The sequence below is a fragment of the Rhinopithecus roxellana genome, chromosome 2 (genome assembly GCF_007565055.1).
Source record: "Rhinopithecus roxellana isolate Shanxi Qingling chromosome 2, ASM756505v1, whole genome shotgun sequence".
Classification (NCBI taxonomy): domain Eukaryota; kingdom Metazoa; phylum Chordata; class Mammalia; order Primates; family Cercopithecidae; genus Rhinopithecus; species Rhinopithecus roxellana.
Window position 1 is genome coordinate 117,898,385 of NC_044550.1, and position 23,752 is coordinate 117,922,136.

Genomic DNA, 23,752 nt, shown 5'->3' on the forward strand with positions numbered 1-23,752 from the left:
GCCATAAATACTAATTATGTAATTATGTCAAAATACAAATGTCAACTTAATGCTCTAAAGATCAAATTCACACTTGTGTGTGACTTTCCAAACATTACATTTCTAATTTACAATTTTTAACTCAAAAACACAACTTATCTCTTCTTGTGAACATTCTAAAAAACAACTTTAAAAATCTGCTATGCTGATTGCTTATTATATGTAATATATATGCATATACAAATAACAAATATATATGCATATACAAATAACAAATGAAAAATAATACACTGAATTTTTTTTCAATTCTATCTTTCCCCATTCACAATACAGACCAGCCACAGATCCTGGGCTGAAGTGTATATGGGGTAGGTTTATTCTACCTTCTCTTTCTATACACTCAGTGTAAGAACACAGACTGTGGTAAGCACCAGGAGGGCATAAGCTGGATTTCTGAAAGAAATTAAAGTCAATATTCATGTGTCAATTTTTTTCAATCAGAATAGGAGCTTTCATTTCCATCTACATACGTATGAGAGCTGGTCAATACTTAAGCCAGAAGGAGTTCAAACTCACAATAACATAGTAATTTTAGGGTCAATCTATTTCTATACTTTAACAACAGCTGTACTTTAATACTTTTCAAAACCAGGCATTCATTTATAAAGGCCCACAGTAGTATAAAGGGCAAGAAGGGAAACATTTTGAATTCTCATAATCTCCATGAGCTGTTCCAAAGTCATTTTAAGGAAACACGTTTCATTAAAAAGCATTTTTCTTAAAATCAGTTCCCATTCCTCCATACAATACAAACAAGGATACTGGCTGTGTGTGTGTGTGTGTGTGTGTGTGTGTGTGTTGTGTGTGTGTGTAAGTGGGACTTGGAGTATTACTATTAAACTCATAAGCTAAATCAGTTCCATCATTTATACCTGAAATTGAAATTCAGGATGGCAAACTGCTCATTAACTCTCAACTCCTTTTCTGAAGAATGCTTTAGGATTTACAATATGAGGATTATTCTCCAGAGTTAGATATTTACTGGCTCCAGAAATGTTTACCAGATTTTTTCACAGCTTACAAAAAAAAGTATCTGGAAAAAAAAGTACAAAAAGCTTCACATGGTTGAGGATTTATAATTAAAAAGAAGTAATACTGAGAAAATATCTGTAATTAATGTGCTTAGGATGGGAATCTCAAGAAAAAGAAAAAGAAAGTACTGTATATCTTTGGCAGCCTATGCTCTTGAACAACAGTGGTGAAAAATCTAGTAAAATGGCATATACTCTGGCTTTTTTGTCCCACTAATTAATAAAATAAAAGTACACAAATTGTCTTCATTTAAACAATCAAGAAATTAAAAAAGTGAAAATAATCAAAGAGAAATCATGTATTATTCTAGAATACGTCCATGTGACAAGGTACATTTTAAATAGCATTTTTTCTATTATTGTTATAATAGGTCAGAATACTGTTTTCAAAATACTATGTAATGTTTTCATACTAACAATGCAGTTTATTTTCAAATGTAATTAACTGCCTAAAAATTTAACACATGCAACATGGCACTCTTCTTCAGAATTGTTTTACTTTCCTTTTAAAATATTTGTATAATAAATAGTATCAGCATGCATTTATCTTCTGTTTCATTAAATGATTTTCTTTATGGGAAAGACTTGCTTGAAATTACTGCTATTTTCTATTGGGGACCGTGCCGGGGGTGGTGGAGAATGAACAGACACAAGAGACAAAGACAAACAGAGAACACGGCGGCCGCGCCTAGAGCCTCCGCCTCACTTTATTTATATTCCATAAATTCTACATCAGCAAAAATAACACAATGCAAAACAAACTTTCTGCACCCAGATGTAACCTTCTGCTTAGTTCCTTGTCTTTAAGTTCTTTCTTATTTTGTCTGCCTTCTTGGCGCCTAGTAGAGTTTATTAAAAGTTCAACTAGAGATACTGTCCTTGACTACTGGAGTTCATTGAAAGTGCAACTAGCTAGAGATACTGTCCTTGAGCCTTATCTATTCTTAGTATATTATTTTCAATGGCCCCTGCAATTTTCATATATTAATCTCAATATATAAAATGTTATTTTATATTTAAAGTCTAAGATAATTTGAAAACATTACAAACTCATCTGAAATTAGGATAGAAAAAAATGCCCTTTCTTCAATATATAGTTACGCTTATTATATTCTTACTTCTGCTTTAAAACTAGCAAATAAGTGTCTTATTCACGCTCAGAATTTCGCAATGCAAAAATGTCCACAATATAAATCACGCAGAAATAGAACTATATGAGAAGAAAAGCAGAAAAAAAAAATGGCAGGAAATCGTAATTACAAATAAATATATCTTACTCTTTGCAGTCCTTCATACCAATCATCTTGCTCAAACCAATTTGAAATGTAAGTCATCCAAGCCATAGACTGTTTCTACTTGAATCAAGGCAATTGGAAACTCGGCATCAGAATAGTCAGCACCTAAAGTAACAACAACGTGTTTCAACCAAACAAGATTTACCAAAATCTCCCTTGTGAAATGATGTTCAGTACAAAAGGCTAGAACTGCACAAATATTTCAGCTGAAACAATTTTAAGTATTTACAAGTAAATAAGAAAACAAGAAAAACATCAATAATAATGTTGCTGGATAGTACCAGAGAATGCTATTATCAAATATTTTATTAACCTTTCTGTTTACATTCTTAAAAAACAATCTTAGATTTAACTTTTATAAGAAATAGCTCAATGATTTGTAAAAGTTACCAAGTTAAAAATTAGGAATCCATAAAAATCACAAAATGGGCAGCAGAAAATGAGTTATATTTTCAACCTCAGGAACTGAAGCTTTCTAAGTTAAAAGGTATACAATCATAAAGCCAATCCTATATTTCTGTTTGCTTCCAGCCCCATACTTGTGAGTTAAATCATTTTACATTTAAGTCAATTGCTAACCATGTAACCGCGTCAAAAAGTTTAAAGACACCATTTAATACAGTGCTGATATGTTCAAGAGTCAAAATCACATGAATGTAATTTAATTTTAGGTTTACTCATTTTTAGAAGAAAATATTTACTAGCCATGATGAGTAAGATATTTCTTCCTACACTGGAAAATATTTGGACTTCAAAATATCCTCTATAATGTTTAGATGCTTAACTCAACATACAACAGGTTCTAAGTGATCTTTTCTTCAACAGAGACAAAATAATGGAAGGAAGGACAAAGGGATGAAGGATGGACAGTAGGAAGTGAGGAAAGAAGGAAGGAAAGGAAGAGAAAAAGAGAAAATGAGTAAAATAATGAATAGAGAATTAAGCAACAAAGGAAAAGAAGGAAGGAGGGAAGGAAGGAGTGGGGGGAGTGAGGAAAGAGAGAATGACAGTTTTTGTAATTTGAGTGTTTCATTCTTCAATATCCAAAAAGTAAGATAGATTTTGCTCTGGCATAGGAAGATACACTTGTATGAAATATAATTATCACTGCAGCTACTCGAGAACAGCTTTATCTCTAATGTGATTCCTTACTCTTTAGAAGTATTTTCAATAATAGATCTGAGTGAAGCCTCAAGTCAAAATGCTTGGGAATAGGTTCTTGCTTGTGCAATAAGCTCCGTGACTGGCAAAATCTCTTGCTTAATTTGTTTACATTTCAGTGACTTCCTTGAACCTGTTACCTTGGCTATTCTGCCCTGCCCTTTTAGTTTCCACAAGGCCCGCTGTTCCTGCCTTATCTGCTCAGGTTTTTAACCGCCTGCCTTATCCTATCCTCTGTATTTGTCCTCTCCTCGTCGTTGTCTCTTGCTTACCATATTTTGAGTTGCAATTCTTTATCTAAGTCCTGCCATCAGCTTTTTTTACCCTAGCTTGAACTTTTATCTAATAGGGGCCCAACAGCTTTACCGACCTTGTCTCTGCTTCAGTGATTCCAGTGTGTCTCCCATAACACAACCTACAGGCCATACCAAGCTCCTAAACTCCATTTCCAGCTACCTGCTGAATCTAGATCTCTCAGCCCTTTACCTGATAATCTCAATATTAACATATTTAACATCTAATGTATCTCTTTCAGATAAGGTTTTCCTTTCTACCACCCCAAATATTCTTTCTCTTACATTCTCCATTTCAATGACTATCATTATATTCTAGATAGTAACCTGAGATGAAAAGATCAAGTCATCTTTGATTATTCCATCAACCTCATCTCCTCCTACTACTACATCTGATCACCACGTCTTAGCAAATTACTCTGAAAAAGTCTATTCAGAAGGCCTTTATCTTCATTACTAATGCCACTACCTTTAATGAAACCCTTCATTGTGTCCAGTACAAACTAATGCACTGTACTGTTCTGTACTGCCCTGTACTGTTCTCTTCTTTCAATATAATTCCCAAATACATGTTGTCCTTCTATGCTTTCAAGGCTTTTTGCCTGGAAGCTTTTAAATGTTTTGCCCAGGCTGCCCCTTTCACCTTTTCCTGTGAGTAGTGAGGTCTTGCAAGTTTTTCGAGACTCAAAGTAAGTATCTCTTTCTTTTGAAGACTTTCTCAAATCCTCCAAATCTCTTGTCTGTGCTCCTTCATATCTGTATTCGTAGGTATTAGATAGTGATTATTTGTGTACATATAAATTGTGAGTTCCCCAAAAGACCAAGCCTTAATCATCTTTGTATAGAAGATACAAAATGTGTGTTGAGGGAATTGACACATGCAATGCTATGAAAGTTGGTCACCTAGTGATAGTTCACGCGAACTGAAGGCATATATTACTGAAACTTGGAAAAGATCTGAGGAAATATATCTAAGTAAAATGGGATTACTATCCAATTCCTTGTAGGGAAGTAGCTAAACAAAATCACTTAAGAAATTGTTTTTGGTGTTTTCTTAAGAGTAAAATAAAACTTGAATTAGTAAAAGTACTTTGTAATCATGCCATCACCAACTGTGTCTTTATTATACTATTATAAATCCGGTGTAAATAAAATACCTTATTCATAGAGCATATAATAGTTCTTATTTCTTATATCCTGATACTTTTCCATGAGCACCACTTATTATATTTGCAAGGAATAAGAAAAGTAAGATATTTCACATTGTGTAATCTCAGATAAAATGTTACCTTGCATAAAACATATATTTTTTTGTTACACTCCAGGTATTTTGATTATATGAGAGTAGGTGGGATCTGGTTCATTTACTATAAGAATGGTAAATGGGTTTCAACTCTCACCCCTCCCTGCGGTGTAGAGTTGAAACTTTTAGCTGACCTCAGATGGGAAGCATGTCATGATCACTCAGCGGTAACTGAGATAAGAAGAAACTTTTGAGGAAATTTATTACACATCTTCGCATCCCTGTATCTATGTCCATGAGTCTAACTGATATTTCATTAAAATCACACATTTAACTTATTTTAGTCAGAAAATTCTTACTGCCTATTAAAATTAGTGAAAAAAATAAATTATACATAAAGGTAGACATGATGATTAGCCACTTACTATAAGGGACCAAGAACTAATATTTCTATAACATTTCATAACAAGTTATTCCTATACACATTTTCTTCAAGAAATTTAAGTTATGTAGGCAGATGTCATTTATTTTCCCCATATTTTTGAATAAATGTAAAAGAATTGTCATTCAAAAAAAAAAAAAAAAATTAGTGATAGAAACATATGACAAAAATAAAATGTTAAATATCACTAATTAAAATAAAATAGAAAATGAAGTAAAGTAGTTTTCATTGTTAGAAAACTTCTTGTAGGCATTGAATAGTCAAGCACACAAGTAGTCTGTGATTTCTCCATTTTTTTCAGAGATGACTTTTGGCTATTCTGGGTCTTTTGTGGTTCCATATAAATTTCAGGATTACGATTTCCATTTCTGTGAAGAACGTCATTGGTATTTTGATGGGGATTGCACTGAATGTGTAGATTGTTTTGGGTAGTACAGACATTTTAACAATATTGATTCTTCCAATCCTTGAACATGGAAGATCTTTCCATTTTGTGTCCTCTTCAGTTTCATCAATGTTTTACAGTTTTCATTATAGACTCTTTCACTTCTTTGGTTAAGTTTATTCCCAAGTATTTTATTTTATTTCTAGCTGTTATAAATGGGACTACATTTTTCTTTTTAGACACAGTTTCACTCTGTTACCCAGGCTGGAGTGCAGAGGCACAATCTGGGGTCAGTGCAACCTCCACCTCCCGGATTCAAGTGATTCTCATGCCTCAACCTCCCAAGTAGCTGGGATCACAGGCATGTGACACCACACTCGGCTAATTTTTGTATTTTTAGTAGAGACAGCATTTCACCATGTTGGCCAGGCTGGTCTTGAACGCTTGACCTCTAGTGATCCACCCACCTCGGCCTCCCAAAGTGCTGGGTGAGCCACCACATCCAGCCTTGATTTCCTTTTCAGATTGTTCACTGTTGGCATATAAAAATGCTGCTTATTTTTGTATGTTGATTTTGCATTCTGCAACTTTGCTGAATTTATCAGTTCTATTTCTTTTGGTGGAGTCTTTAGGTTTTTGTAAATATAAGATCATATCCTCTGCAAACAAGGATAATTTGATTTCTTTTGTTCCAACTTGGATGCCCTTTATCCCTTTCTCCTGTCTGATTGCTCTAGCTAGAATTTCCAAAACTATGTTGAATAACAATGGTAAAAATGAGCATCCTTGTCTTGTTCCAGATCTTGAGGAAAGGCTTTCAGTTTTTCTCCATTCAGTATATATATGGCTTTTATTGTGTCATGTTAAGTTCCTTCTACACCCAGTTTTTTGAAGGTTTTTATCATGAAGGAATGCTGAATTTTCCAAATGCTTTTTCGGCATCAATTGAAATGATCATATGGTTTTTGTACTTCATCCTGTTGACATGATGTATAATTTGATTTGCATATGTTGAACCATCCTTGCATCCCCAGGATAAATCCCACTTGGTCTTGATGAATGGTCTTTTTTAAATATGCTGTTGAATTCAGTCTCCTAGTATTTGGCTGAATATTTTTGCATCAATATTCATCAGAAATATTGGCCTTTAATTTTCTTTTTTTGTTGTGTCTTTGTCTAGTTTTGTATTAGGGTAATACTGGCCTCACAGAATGGGTTTGGAAGTGTTCTTTCCTCCTCTATTTTATAGAATAATTTGAGTAAATTTGGTATTGGGTTTTCTTTAAACGTTTGGTAAAATTCAGCAGTAAGGCCATTGTGTCCTGAACTCTTCCTTGATGGGAGACTTTTTATTATCATTTTGATATCATTACTTGCTTTTGGTCTATTCAGGTTTTGGATTTCTTCATGGTTCAATCTTTGTAGGTTGTATGTCCATTTCTTTTAGGTTTTCTAATTTTTTTGGCCTATAATTGCTAATAGTATTTTTAATGAACCTTTGAATTTCTATAGGATCAGTTGTAATAACTCTTTTTTCATCTCTGAATTTATTCAGGTCTTTTTTTATTGTTAGTCTAGCTTACGGTTTGTTGATTTTATTTATCTTTTCTGAAAACCAACTTTTCACTTCATTGATCTTTTGTATTTGTTTCAGCTTCTTTGATTTCTGCTCTGGTATGTATTACTTCTTCTACAAATTCTGAGTTTGGTTTGCTCTTGCTTTTAGAGTTCTTTAAGACGCATCATTAGTTTGTTTGCTTCAAGTTTTTCTACTTTTTTGATGTAGGCATTTATTGCTGTAAATGTTTCTCTTAATACTTTCCATATATCCCATAGGTTTTGGTATGTTGTGTTTCCATTTTCATTTGTCTCAAAAAAAATTTCAATTTCTTTAATTTATCCATTAACCCACACTGGTCATTCAGGAGCATATTGTTTGATATCCATGTGTTTATATAGTTTCCAAAGTTTTTCTTGTTACTAATTTCTAGTTTTATTCCATTGTGACCAGAAAAGATATTTCATATGATTTCAACTTTTTTGAATTTTTTAAGACATTCTGTGGCCAGATGCATGTGTTGGGGAGAAAAATGTATATTCTGCAGCTGTTGGATAAAATATCTACTAGGTTGCTGGGCATAGGCCCCCACATCTGGCCATAAACTGGCCCCAAAACTGGCCATAAACAAAATCTCTGCAGCACTGTGACATGCTCGTGATGGCCATGACGCCCACGCTGGAAGGCTGTCGGTTTACCAGAATGAGAGCAAGGAACACCTGGCCCAACCAGGGCGGAAAACTGCTTCAGGCGTTCTGAAACACACACAGACAACAGCGTGAGCGATCTGTGCCTTAAGGACATGCTCCTGCTGCAAATAACTAGCCAGAGCCCATCCCTTTATTTCAGCCTACCCTTTTGTTTCCCATAAGGAATACTTTTAGTTTATCTATAATCTATAGAAACAATGCTTATCACTGGCTTGCTGTCAATAAATATGTGGGTAAATCTCTGTTCAAGGCTCTCAGCTCTGAAGGCTGTGAGACTCCTGATTTCCCACTTTACACTCTATATTTCTGTGTGTGTGTCTTTAATTCCTCTAGCACCGCTGGGTTAGGGCCTCCCTGACCGGGCTGGTCTCAGCATTGGGTGATAATGATGTCCTTTCAGTGAGGACCATAAGGAAGAAATGGCAAGAGACCATTTCTCACAAAGCCTGAGGCTCAACTTAAGTAAATTCATTTAATGACTAGAATAATGTGACCTGCCTGTCTTCGCCTGTTTGTCTTGCACAAGGCTGGGTAATTTATAAAGAAAAGAGGTTTATTTGGCTCATGGTTCTACAGGCTGTACAGGAAGCATGACACCAGAATTTGCATCTGGTTAGGGCCTCAGATTACTTCCACTGATTGCAGAGGGGAAAAGGAGTTGGTGTGTGCAGAGATGACATGGAAAGAGAGAGGGAGCAAGAAAAGGGGAAGGAGATGCCAGGCTTTTTTTTTTTTTTTTTTTTTTTTAAACAACCAGCTCTAATAGAAACTAATAGAGCAAGAACTTGCTCATTATTGCAAGGATGACACCAAACAATTCATGAGGGATCTGCCTCCATGACCCAAACACCTCATTATTCCCTAACTACAACATTGGGGATCAAATTTCAACATGGATTTTCAGGGATAAACATCCACTCTATAGCACTGCCCTACTCTAATACCCCCCCATAAGTAAAAGTATATTCTCTCTGGAGGAAGATAACATTAAATTATCAGGATTTAATAAAATAATGACCAGGCAGGCAAAAATACAGAAATTCCAAGTTATGCTTGTTTCCACTTATATATAAATGGAACACCTTCATTTCCAGGAACAATGGAGAAGGAGTAAAAGCAAACCTCATTTGTTTCTGAGGAGGGATAGAAAACCCTCCTTTCTGACCCTAGGAACCAGGGAAAAATCACCAGTTCTAGGAAAAGGGAAGAAGCAAAAGCTCTCATACCCAAGGGAGCAGGCTGGGAAAAATCTTAGTCCCCAGTTCTGTCCAAAAACAAGGCATAGATCGGCCACTGTTTGAGGAAATGCAAAAAAAGCTCTCTTACTCAACCAACACTCATATATACAACACTCAACACTCACACATACAAAGCAGAGACTGGCTGCCACAGAAAGGGGTTTAGGGGTCCAGGAGAGACTCACAAATGTTCGCTAAGAACCAGACTCTCATAAACTGGGGATCAAAATTGTAGTATAATACTACATTAGGGCACTATAAAAGAATTAGAATGAACTATGATAATCAAAAGTCAAACATAAAAGGATACATATTGCATGATTCCATTTATAGTAAGTTAAAATAAGCAAAATTAATTCTGTGTTATTAGAAGTTGTGAAAGAGTTTTTGGGGGGGGAACACAAATTGTAACTAAAAGAAGCCCTGAGGGAGATTTCTAGGGAGTTTACAATGTTTATTTTATGCTAATTATGCTAATGAGTACATTTTGCTGCTATAAAACATTAGATTACAATTTCTGCTTTCAGGTATATGATCTAAGAAAGTACATACTAAAAATCCACAGCAGTGGTTTCTAATATTAACACAATTAAAAGGCAAAAAATGCAGAAATTAACATGTCCACATAGAGATACAGTCTAATTAGATTATATTTTCTAACTTCACTTGGGCAATTTCATTTCTCCTTTCTACTTTTCCATTAGAGTTTGCTGCCCACCAACCCCAACCATCAATATTTCAGCACACATCAACTTAAATCTATCTGTGGGATATAGTACAAATTCTTCTCTAATCCGCAAGTTAGAAGCAGTGTCAGGGACAAGCAGATGAGGAAGGCAGAAACAAAAAATAAATAATCCCCATGATGGGGCAGGAATAAAAACAGAAGTCTTTCTAAATAAACTGAGGATGGATTAGATCAAGGAAATGTGTTTGGGATCCAAAGAAATGGAAATGTGACGACTTTGCCATAATTATCTCAGCCTGTTCATGCCATATCTATAGCGGGTCCTCTGAGTCCTTAATTCTTGTTATTACCACAGAAAATGTGTACTTGAGCAGATCTCCACTATCATGTTCTGAAAGGCCTGAAGAAATCTGCATAGAAAAATATTTCTGATTCAATATTTCATACTTTGATCAGACATTCCAAGCTCACCCTTATCAACAAGAAAAAATAGTGCAGCTGACAACACTCTCCAATTATCAGTGATTCCAGTTTGAAATTCTTTTTAAAGAGAGAGGGTCTCACTATGTTGCCCAGACTGGCCTCAAACTTTTGGGCTCAAGCAATCCTCCCACTTCAGCCATTTAAGTAGCTAGGATTACAAGCATGCATCACAGTACCCTCCTGGCTGAGTCTGAAGTTTTTAGTGACAAAATGTATACTATGCTTCTCTTTAGCTTAGGTCATATACTATTTTTATGTGCAGTAACAAATAAAATAAAGTAAAATAGTTGAAAAATGAAGTATTTTTACCAGATAATTGGAATATATAAAAATAAAGGCCAGGCATGGTGACTCACGTCTGTAATTCCAGCACTTTAAGAAGCCAAGGAGGGCAGATGACTTGAGGCCAGGAGTTTGAGATCAGATTAGCCAACATGGTGAAACCCTGTCTCTACTAAAAATATGAAAATTAGCTGGATGTAGTGGTACACACCTGTAGTCCTAGCTACTCAGAAGGCTGAGGCACAAGAATTGCTTGAACCCAGGAGGTGGAGGTTGCAGAGAGACAAGATCACGCTACTGCACTCCAGCCTGGGTGACACAGATTCTGTCTCAAAAAAAAAAAAAAAAAATTAATTGATTACAATAAAAATAAAATGAATATACTATACTCTAAAACTGAAAAACACAATAGCTGAAATTTAGATCTCAATGGATGAATTTATTAGTTGATTGGATACCCCAAAAGTCACTATTAGTGCAGTGGAACATAAATAAATGGTATATGCCAAAATCAATGCATAGAGAAAAAGAGAAACAGAACAAAGCACAAGAGACAGATAAGGTATGCCGAAAAGTTAAACATGTGTGGAAGAGTAGAATAAGGAGAGGAAAGGGATAATACAGTGGAACCAAAGAGAGATAAAGAATGAGAAATTTCTGAAACTGATTTCAAAATGAAGATCTCTGAACTACCAAGCTCCAAGCAGGTTAAGTTAAAGTGATACCTTATTCATGCACATCACAATAAATGCCAAAAACCACAAAAAGAAAATATTAAATCTTAAAAATGGTCATGTTACAGCAAAGATCAATAGAAATAATGGAAGTCAGAATGCAATGAAATTACATTTTAAAGTGCTGAGAAAAAGATAACTAAAAACTCGGTAAACATATTATTTAAAAATGGAAGAATATGAACATTTTCATTGTAAGTTTTCATACAAACAAAACCTAGTAAATTCATTGCTAGTAGAACCATTCTAGAAAAAAAAATGTCAGGGCTTTCTTTACGTAGAAGGAAAAGAAACATGAAAATGGTAGAGATAGTGAAGATCATCAGAAAGAGAAAATATGTAGATAAATATAAATGAATATTAACTATACAAAATGATCATTGTAATGTCTTATGAAATTTAAAATATTTGTAGCACTAAATTATATGAAAACAGTAACACAAAAGACAGCAGGATAAATGGAGTTAGTATTAGCATTAAAGAAGAGGTAAAAGTAATCATTTGTATTGAACTATAATGAGTCAAATTTACATGCTGGAATCTCCAGGGTAATTACAAAAAAGGACAGTAAATAAACATACTGTTAGCAAGTTAATTGAAGGAAAATGTAACTAATTAAAAATTATAAATGAGAAAACAAAAATTATAACTGAGAAAAAGTTTGTATATATAAATAAAATTATAATAGTTATATATTGAATAAGAGAAAATAAAATTACAAATCAAAATAAAATTAGCATCTACATTAAAAAATTCAACTCTTTACATAGGACCCACTTTAATAAAAGGTTACAGAATGGATGAAAGTCAAAGATCAGAAAATGATAAACTATACAAATATTAACCAAAATATTAAGGCAAGAAATATTACCAAAAAAGAGAGGAACATTGCTTAAATAAAGGGGTCAATGAGACTGAAATATATAATAATCCTAAAACTGGTTGCATCCAAATGTCATACATAGTTTTCAATTAAATAAAGCAAGAATGACAAAAAAAGAATGGCATAATTAAAGGAAAACTGCAAATCTACAATAATAATGGGAGATTTTAAGTAATAAATCTCAATAGCTGATAGAATAAATAGATAAAACCCCATAGGATCTGAACAACATATAGAAAAGGACTCAACTAACATATATATGATACTGTACCCAATAATGAAAGAATTCACATTCTTTTCAAATAAACATGGGTGGGCTACTTATAAAAATAAACCGTGCACAGAGTCATAAAGAAAATTTAACCAAACTTTAAAACACTGAAATCATTCTGAGTGTATTTTTAAATCAGGATAGAATTAAGTCTGAAATCAATAAATAAAACTATGAAATCCACAACTACCTAGAAATTAAAGAATGCATTTCTAAATCAGAATCAGAAAAGAAATAAAAATGGAAGTTAGAAAATACTTAGCACTAAATAGCAAAGTCTAAACATAGAAATTTGTAGGTTGCAGCTAGATCAATGCTTGAGTGGGGGAGGATTATAGCATCAATTATATTTTACTTTTTTCTAATAGAAAAGGAGAAGGAAGAAAAGTCAAAGATTTAAGTTTCTATCTTTAAAAATTGGAAAAAGAAAAGCAAATCAAGCCCCCAAAAATGTAGAAAAGGAAATCATTCCAAAAACAGGTGAAAACAATGAAATAGTTCACAAACATACAGTAGAGGAAATCAACTAAACCAAATACTGCTTCCCTTAGATCAACTCGCAGACAGATTGATCAAGAAAAATACAGAAAAAATACAAATATCCATATCAGATCCTTCTCAGGAATAAAAAAAAAAAAAATCGCTGTAGAACTTACTGACATAAAAAAAAAGAATACTATATCCACCTTCACACCAATATATTGGATAACCTGGATGAACGGACACATTCTTCAAAAAGAAATACAAGTTACCAAAGTTGATCGAAGAATGAGAAAATCTAATCGTTAGCCTGAATATGAATATAAGTCTACATGTAAAACTTTTCCCACGCACAATCTTCCAGGCCCAGATTGTTTCACTGGAGGATTATTTAAAATATTTCAAAAAGAAATGTTACACAAACTCTTTGAGAATATAGTAAAAGAAATCACTTCTCACGTCTTTATATCCTCCCCAAACCTGAAAAAGACATATAAGAAGGGAACTACAGAGCAATGTCTCTCATAAATTAAACATAAAAATCCTAAACAAAAAAGTAAAGATACATCGAGTTAATGAATTAGAAGATTAAATGTTGTGAAAATGTAAATTCTCTCAAAATTAATCTTCAGATTTAATTCAGTCCTAATCAAAAATTCTAGCAGATTTTTTTTGTATGAAAAGTGCCAAGTTAATTCTAAAATGCATATGAAAATGTAAATGCCCAAGAATAGCTAAGACAGTCTTGAAAAAGACTGAGGTTTTATATGAACAGGCCTAATGTTTATACTACCCATTATAAAGCTATCTTAATTAAGACAGGGCGGTGGTGATGCAAAGATACACAAACTGACTAATGGAACAGCATGAGTCCAGGATAGATCTCTCCATATGTCGTTAAGTGATTTATGGTGAAGATCGTGATAATTCAGTGGGGCACAGAATAGACCTTTCAGTGAATGATTCTGCATAATTGAATAACTTCATGGAAATATGGAGGTGTGTGGTGTGTGTGTGTGTGTATATATATATACACACACACACGCACGCACACACACATATATGTGTGTATGTATATATGGATATACCCAGACAAATACAGTATGCTCATACTGTGTGGAAAAGTTTATAATAATGAGAATAAATGAATAAGCAACAACTACATGCAACCCTATGGATGAAACTCACAAATAATGAAAGAAGTCAGATATAAAAATAATACTGTATTCCATGAATACATATATACACATATATATACACACACACACACATATATATATATAAAATCTTGACACTAAGCTAACATAATTTTAAAAAGAGAGGGCGATTGTAAAAGTAAATACATAAGGTAAAATATTAAAGCTTTAAAAGAAAACTAATGATAACATCTTATCTTAGGGATAGGAAAAGACTCATTAAATAGGACACAAAAACTGCCAATCACAAGGGAAAACACTGACATATAGGACAATATTATGGTTACAAACTTATTGGTATAATTTGGATGTCTGTCCTCCCTCAAACCTCATGTTGAAATTTGATCACAATGTTGGAGGTATGATGGATGTAAAGGAAAGGTGTTTGTGTCATAGGGGCAGTTCTCTTATGAATAGGTTAATGTCTTCTCTCACGAGTTCCCAGGAAAGCTGGTTGTTAAAAAGACACTGGCACTTCCAGCTCCTTGCTGCCTTTCTTGCTATGTGTTCTTTGCACACACCAGCTCCCTTTCACCTTCCACCATGAGTGGAGGCAGCCTGAGACCTTAACCAAATGCTCAATCTTGAACTTTTCCAGACATTAGAATCATAAGCTTAATAAACCTGTTTACTTTATAGATTACTTAGCCTTGGGCATGCCTTTATAGCAACACGAAACAGACTAACACACTTGCATTCATCAAGATAGCATTAAAAGTGTGAAAAGCAAGGGAGAAAATGTTTATAGCACCTATAAACATTTATAGCATCTATAAACACAGGATACTTACAACCAAAGAAAAACAAAAACAAAAACAAAAACAAAACAGACTGGCAAACCAATAGAAAAATGTATAAAAGGGAAGATAAATTCAGAACCTGGATCATCCAAATAACTAAGTAGCATATAAAAAGTTGCTCAATATCACTAGTCATAAGGGAAATACAAAGTAAAACTGCAAAGAGGTACCGCTACACTCCCAACAGAGGGCTAAAATGCACAATACCACAGATGAGCGACAATGCAGAGTAACTGAAACTCATATACTGCTCAGGGGAATGTGTGGAGCAACCGCTTTGGACAACTCATTGGCCGAATCCTCTAACGCCAAACAAATACATGCCCTATGACCAGCATTTCCACTCCTAAGTGTATAGCCAACAGCAATGGGTAATGTTCGTTAAAAGACATGTATTAGAATATTCACAGCATTTCTATTTATAAAGTATACACTGCTCAAGTATACTTTAATAGTACAATGACAAATACAATATATTCATACTGTGTGGAAAAGTTTATAATAATGAGAATAAATGAATAAGCAACAACTATATGCAACCCTATGGATGAAATTCACAAATAATGAAAGAAGCCAGATATAAAAATAATACTGTATTCCATGAATACAAAGCACAAAAATGGACAATATTCATCTATTCTGCTAGTGGTATCCTTGGTGGTGGTAGGGAGTGCTGATAATGTTCTATTTATGCTTAAAAACAAAAATAAAAACAACCTAAGGGAAGAATTTCCTCTGGATGATATGTTTGTGTAGTATGAATCATAATCATCATAATCAATGAATTCTTTTTAATGAATTACTCAGCCTCCATCTCCTGAAAATTTAACCAAAATTCCTAGCCAGAATCCCTAATTGTTCTAGTCTAAACATTAAAAAATCACTTGCATTAGGGTAATATAACAAGTCTAAAATGTCCCACATATGCCACAGTGCCTCATAAATAAAATATTATTAATTTTTAGAGTAAAAAATAGACTTCTAAGTTAATTGCTATTTAATCTAATTGGGTTTACTAAGAAAATCTATTCAGCAGTTTCTTAAGTACATTTTATTTCTAAGAAATATAAATACAGTCTTTATTAAAATTCACAAAAAAAATTTTACTCTTTTATGAAAGTGGCTTGATGCAGCAGAAAAAGTATAATAAGCTGTTCAAAAGTATCTATATTTTTGGATAAGCCTATATTTCCCCGTCTCAAATTCATCTTCATCGGTGCTATTTTCTAAGACTTAAAGTAAATAAATTCAAAATATCCCATGAAAAGCATTTTGTAAAATGTAGATGAATCTAACATTGGAGAAAATAATTTTTAAAATGGAAAGTATGTTACTTAAACACTATATTTCCACAAATTTTCAAAAATAAAAAGCATTAGGACTTAATTGCTTGCATTAAGAGAAAAGGCATACCATTTTCAGTTCACCCTTTTTCTTCTATTTGGAACTTGGAAAGGAAGCCTGACACATTAGCAAATATTTTGGATCGTAAGGACAAGGGTTATACCAAAGAATAGTAGAACAGGAACTGTTAGATGTTTCAATCCTGGAAAACTTGGACTTTTAAGCCACTATAATGTTGCATTTCTCGGCCATGCAGCCAAATCTCAGGTCGACTCTTAGGTTGCCTATTTTCAAATCATATTTTACAAAGTGAATTTGTAATATTACTAATTCTCAATTGGTCAATAATGTCAATTACTTACAGCCTTCTTAATTTCTCGTCTTTAAATATGATTACCATGTTTCATCACCCCGAGCATACATGGTTATTAAAATTCAGTCACTACTGTCTATAGTAATATAATAAGCAGAATTGGTGTCATTTTGCCTTACCAAATGTATTATTTGCCTATATTTTTATCTCATTAATATCACATATTATTTAGTGAAAAACTCCATATATATTTGTTGCATCATTTTATTTCATTCATGTTGGCAAATAGTATAAATCATGGCCAGGAACTAAAGCCAGTTATTTAAGATACAAAGATAAACAAAAAGTAAACAAAGGAGAAAAAAAAGCTGCTTCAAGAAACTTACAGCAGAAGAGCTAGACACACAGCAGACATACATGTTGTCTAATCTACCAACAACCATTGTCACTTGTCTCTTTCCCTGCCAACAAAGTCCCACATTCTTTTGGTACAGGTGGAATTACACTGATCTCAGGGAGGAAACGCTGTTTACCTCTTCCTAGAAGGAGAATGATGATTGGTCTATGCCAGTCATAGTTTCATCATCCTTGGACAATTAGAGGCCTAAGTGTGGGCATCTGATCCAGCTTCAGCTAAGGAGATACAAGTGGAAATCAATGATGTTATTCTCCTGCCCTTTTGACCGGAACACTGATGTGATGCTGTCGCTGCAGCAGCTGTCTTGCATCCCTGAAGGAAAGGCCAAGAAAACTGCAGAGATGCTGCCATTCTAACGGTATTGTTGTACCACCTTCAGGCCTCTTGTTATACGAAAAAAGGGAAGTCTGTTTTAGTTGCTGATTTTCTGTTATTTGCACTTGACTTCATTTCTAATAGACACAAATAAATGTATGAAACAATATACAATAGCTGCTATAATACAGAATGAACACATACTTGGAGGAACATAAAGAAAAATGTGCCCATGATTTAGGTGGCCAAGAAGGCTGTATAAAAAAAAAGGTGGGACTGGAACTTTGAGACAGAAATTATTTTTCTCTGCCTAAAGTATAATGGCACATAAAGAGAAGTAGTGGAACACGAGAATGAACAGACAGGCAGAGACAGAAGGATGGAAAGTCATGTAGATCGTGGTAAGAATTGTGGATTTTACTTTACAGGGGATGGGGAGTCTTTGAAACATTTTCAACATGCTAACGATATTTTTAAATCACACAAAAATCCCATTTTGTGATTTACTAATATCATCCTGACACTATTTTGAAAAGGCCTCTGGGGGACATGGTGGCAAAACATATGCAAGTAGATGACAAAGACAAGGGGTTGAACTAATAAACTAACTGGAAGCAAGGGAGAGGGAGAACTTCAGGAAGATTTGTCGACTTCTGCCTGACTGAATAGCTTAGCCCCATTCATTGAGAGAGAGAATTCAGTAGGAGCACCAGGTCTGGGTAAAGCTCTATTAAGAGATAGTGAATGCAAAATGTCAGTGCGACGTGTAGGCGGAGATTCCTAAAATTAAAACACATAAGTCTGGTTAAGCATTTCATATACAATTTTGAGCAACACCAATGTCTGAGGGATAAGGACAGGAAACAAAAAAGAGGCTGAAAAGACAACTGAGCAGAGGTACAATAAATAAAAATAATAGAGAAAATAATATGTTGAATGTCAAAGGAGAACATTCTCAAGCAGGTTAAATATTTCAGACAGGCCAAGTAAAGTTAGGACTGAAGAATCCGTCCTGCATTTGAGGATTAAGAAACAGGTTGCTAATTAGCAAAATTAGTAAAACACCCACTAGTCAAAGATCAGTCCTCATTTTACTTGCTACTTTAGCAGCAGTAGTTGCCACGTTGGATCACAGTTGAATCCACCCTCCTGAAACATCTCTTTCACTTGCCTTTTAGAAAAGTGCTTTCTTTTGGTTCCTCTACTACTTCAGTGCCTTCTCCCCATTCTTTTTTTTTAATCTTTTTGTTTTGATTCCTCATCATCTTTCTGAACTCCAAACTTCAGAACGTCCCAGGGATCAGTCATTGGATCTCTTCTCCACACTGTTCTCTCGGTGATCCCACCCAGTTTTAGAAATTTAAATACCATATAAATTTACCCCCAAGTTTTTATCTTGAGTATAATTCATATTTATAATTTCCTGTTTAACATCCCCACATGGATTTTAAATAGAATCTCACATTTAAGTTATTAAAAAAAAAAAACTTACGATGTTCCCCACAAAATATGCTCCTACTTATTTTTTTCTAATTCAGTAAATGGTCACCAATCTGACTATAGTAAATAGCTACTGATGACTGCTGCTATGGTTTGACTGCATCTCCTAAATTTCATGCGTTGGAAACTTAATCCCCAATGTGGCAGCACTGAAAGGTGGGGCCTTTAAAAAGTGATTAGATCATGAGGGTTCTGCCCTCATGAACGAATTAATTCATTCAAGAATTAATGAATTAGTGGCTCAATGGATTAGTAGGTTATCATGGGAGGGTAAGTGGTGGCATTATAAGAATATGAAGAGACCTCAACAAGCATGTTAAGCATGTTAGCACGCTCACCCTGCTCGCCTTGTGATTTCCTGCACTGCCTTTGGACCCTTCAGAGTCCCGACCACCAGGAAGGCTCTTAGGCTCTTACCAGATGTGGCCTCTTGATCTTGGACTTCTTAGCCTCCATAATGGCAAGAAACAAACTTATTTTCTTTACAAGTTACCCAGTTTCAGGTATTCTTTTGTAAGCAACAGAAAATGGATGAAGACAACTAGGTATAAAGAATAACTGATGTTTCCTTAATTTGATTTAGTATGAATCACCTTCTGGTGATAGAGACATTCCATTTGAGATACGTATGAGTATGTATGTGTATGTTGACATTTTAGTAAAGACTATGTGTAAATATTTAAAAGCATTAGGAAATAGAGACTATTTGCAGTACTGCTAATAAAAAAACTGGGTTTTATTTTTCCAATTCTAATACATTTCTTACTAGTTTACATTTCATTACTTACTTACTTATTAAACAGCCCATGACAAAAGGAAATCAGTACATCAAAAAGATATCTCCACTCACACGTTTACTGCAGCACAGCAGCACTATAGCCAAAATATGGGATCAAACTTAAAGTCCATCAACAGATGAATGGATAAAGAAAATGTGGTGTATACACACAATGAAATACTATTCAGCCATAAAAAAATAAAATACTGCCATTCATGGGAACATAGATGAGCCTGGAAGACATGTTAAGTGAAATAAGCCAAGAACAGAAAGGTAAATAGTGCATGTTCTCACTCTTATGCAGAAGCTAAAGAAGTTGGTATCATACAACTAAAGAGTACAATGCTGCTTATGAGTAGCCACGAAGAGTAGCAGCGTAGGGGAGATAAGAAAAGATGGATTAAATATACAAAATTACAGCTATATAGAAGGAATAAGTTCTAGTGTTCTAAGCACTATAAGAAGACTATAGTTAATGATAATTCATTATATGTTTTCAAATAGCCAGAAGAGAGGACTTCGAATGTTCCCAATAAAAGACATGATAAATATTTGCAGTGACAGATATACTATCCTGATTTGATTACTCTATATTGCATGTCTCATAAATATGTGCCCCATAAGTACATATAACTATGTTTCAATGAACAAAATAAATTAATTAAAAAATGACAAAAAGCCCATGACAAAGATCAAAATATGAGTAGAACTGGAGAGACAAGCAGTAAAATATAATTTTAATTGAAAATTATTATACTTTTATATTCCAGTTGAGGAATTTTGTTCCCACAAGTTTCAAGATTCAAAGTTCTATTTTGTTTGTAGGTTCAATGTGCCTGAGTCATCTGTGCTTTAGAGGCATACAAGTGTTCCAGGTTAAAATAGCATTTCTAGCAGATCCTGACAGAATCTCTTCCCACTTTCCACTTAAACACCATAATGAAGATTTGTTGTTTGCCTCCCCACCACCTCCATTCCCTTCTTTGTGCAATCACTACATTTGTATTTGATGACCCTCTCCTCTGCTTCAGTCCAAGTTTAGGTAAAATTCCAGTCCCTGAACTAGAGCAGGTGATTCCAGTTTACACTCATCATTTCCCTAGCCATTTTAATGGTTCAGTGATAGGAAAATAGCTCAAATGTGTTTATTTATTTTTTTTTATAAATGTTCAAACAGATTCATTTCTAATAGCCAAAAACTGAAAACAACCCACTAACCATTAGTAGGCAAAGGAATTTTAAAAAGGACTATATCCATATAATGGAATATTCTGCACCAATAGGAAGGAATAAACTAGTGATACATGCAACAAATGCATAAATATCAAGATAATTATACTGAGAATAATACAGACAAAAAGAGTATACAATGTATCATTCCATTTATAGAAAGTTCTAGAAAATGCAAACTAATATTTAGTGACTGAAAGCAATCAGTGTTTGCCTGGGTCAAATGTGTTTAATCTTGAAATTTAGGACTTTTATGGGCACTACCAGAAAAAGCAGCTTTCTCTTCTGTGGACTAAACCACAGAGAGTCTGAAATCAGAGAAGACATAAGTTATCTCACTCTCATGAGGAGGTTTGTAGAATAGCTTGAGGCTACTACCTGGAGCTTGAAAAAAGCCAGTACAGTAGAGAGGGGCTGAGTCACAATGACATCAATTTAACACTGAAGCTAGTTATGAATGATACATACAATCGTCCAACTCTATCCTTAGATTCTTTTTTAGTTACATGAGCTAGTAAAGTGAGTGTATTTTCTGTTGCCTACAGCTGGAAGCACCCTAATTGGCACTTACCACAGGAAAAATACACCAAAAAACTCACAGTCACACATAAAATAAGGTCTCAGTATCAATGACATTTTAATCTCAGAGGAATTTCCTCTAAACACTAAGGTACTATAATTGGTGTCATAGGTACCATGCGAAAGGAACTATAGTGCCATAGGTGGACCATCCACAATGCTGCTAGAAATTGTAGAAGCCTTTCTCCCAGGACATATGTATAAATGTACATTGTCATTGCCTCATCAAATGCCCCCAATTTAGAAAAACAAGATCAGTATCAACCAGAAAGTAACACAGCTATTAAACCATGCATGGCCTGGGAGCTGTAGTACTGTCTTTCTCATTTCCACCATGTACCTTTTCTGTCCCTCTTCACTCAGTCCATGACCCCCGCCCTTATATTTACTCAGTGACTATGGCTCCTAGTTAAAAAAAAAAAAAAAAAAGAAATGGGAGAAAAAGTGAGGTAAGACAATAGTACTACACTGTAAGGAAGTGTAGCTCTTCAGCAATATATTACAAGTGGAAGCAAAAAGGATTTTTATTTTTTTCATGTATTTCCCCATTGATTGAGTCAATGCAGAAAGGAGAAAATTCCATCTCAGGAAAAAAGAATCTACTAAATAATAGAAAGTCTGCTAGGCAATGCCTATTAGATTAGGATATTGACATAAGATTTCTATCAATGTTGATATAAGAAGGAGATTTGACATTGATCATATAGTGATATAACTGATCCAGTATCCAAGAAGAAAGAGTTTGGGGCCTGCAGAAACCTACACATTCTGTATTCTGGTAATCAATAGCCTATATGGGCTGCCTCTCATTCAGGAGTAGGAATGAGCATACTATCAGGTAAGATAAAGAGGCTGCAGGATGAGATGGCTAAAATAATGATTGTGAAAAAAACAAAAGACAATAGCAGAATAAAAATCCACATTAAAGAACAATAAAGAGCCGAACTGAAATTGCAAAAAAAATCATATCAATGATTCAGAGGACAAAGTGAAAAAACTCTTCCAAAACACTGGAAAATAGAGATTTTTTTAAAATTTAGTGAGAAATTGAAAGACACAGTACACAAGGAATGAAACTTCAAACTAAACTATTAAAAATATTTTTAGAAAAATCTAAAGCACAAGTAAAACTACAGAAACAAAAACAACAATTTGAGATGTAGCCAAAAAAACAGCAACAACAACGACAACTCATTTACTGGGTTTAAAAAAAGACTCTAAATAGGCAGATCAAAAGTGCTTTTGTTTTAAGCAATATACATATTTTGCTTAAATATAAAGGTACACATATTTTGCTTAAATATATATATATGTATGTATGTATGCATACAGTTAACTATCCATACCTAGGTATATTAAGGCAAATTCAAGGCTAATTTATTTCTTTACACTCTAATGAGCAACTAAGAAGAATTTTGTAAAAATATTACATACAAGTGGAAAAAAACAGATTGGCATCATTTTTCACCACTGTACAAAATTCCCAATTCAGTGATATAATAACTGTATTAAACTGAAGAACTATTGTGTTCTCACTTATTTTTTCTCTTTTTTGAGACCAGGTCCTGCTGCATCACTCAGGCTGGGGTGCAGTGTCCCGATCATAGCACACTCAAGCCTCAAACTCTTGAGCTCAAGTGATCTTCTTGCCTCAGCCTCCCGAAATGAGACTACAGCACACACTAACACTCCTGGCTAATTTCTTTTTCTTTTTCTTTTTTTGTAGACATAGGGTGTCGCTATGTTGCCCAAGCTGATCTTGAACTATCCTCAAGTGACCCTCCTGTCTCAGTCTCCCAAAATGCTGATCTCACTCTTCTATAAGTTGCCAAAGTATCATCCATATGTGAAGGGAAAACAAACAGAAAGACATTCTCATACTGAGAAGATTTAGAGGGCAATTTACACATGTATTCTTCTTTAAAAAGTACTTGAAAAAAATTACAGTGTTTTTAAAAATGAATCAAAACAAACAGCTCAAATATGAAAGTCAATGTAATTTTTTAAATGTATTAAACAAAGAAACTGGAATATGGCTATGAAAATGCAAATGACAAAGTAAT

At 34.1% G+C, this 23,752-nt stretch overlaps 1 protein-coding gene and 1 non-coding gene across 3 annotated transcripts in view; both read right to left on the bottom strand.

Moving 5' to 3' along the window:
• WDR17 (WD repeat domain 17) overlaps positions 1 to 23,752 on the bottom strand; it is a 113,726-nt gene that overhangs the window by 80,833 nt on the left and 9,141 nt on the right. Inside the window, exon 1 of one of the 2 annotated variants that reach the window (XM_010384075.2) lies at positions 2,348 to 2,413. The exons of the other annotated variant lie outside the window; for it this stretch is intronic. Coding sequence (XP_010382377.2) covers positions 2,348 to 2,413 — 66 coding nt within the window. Of the gene's footprint in view, positions 1 to 2,347; positions 2,414 to 23,752 lie in introns of those variants that run through there. 2 annotated transcript variants of the gene reach the window in all.
• On the bottom strand, positions 288 to 419 carry LOC115896258. The gene has a single exon (XR_004056160.1). It is a non-coding gene; the product is annotated as a small nucleolar RNA SNORA51 (small nucleolar RNA).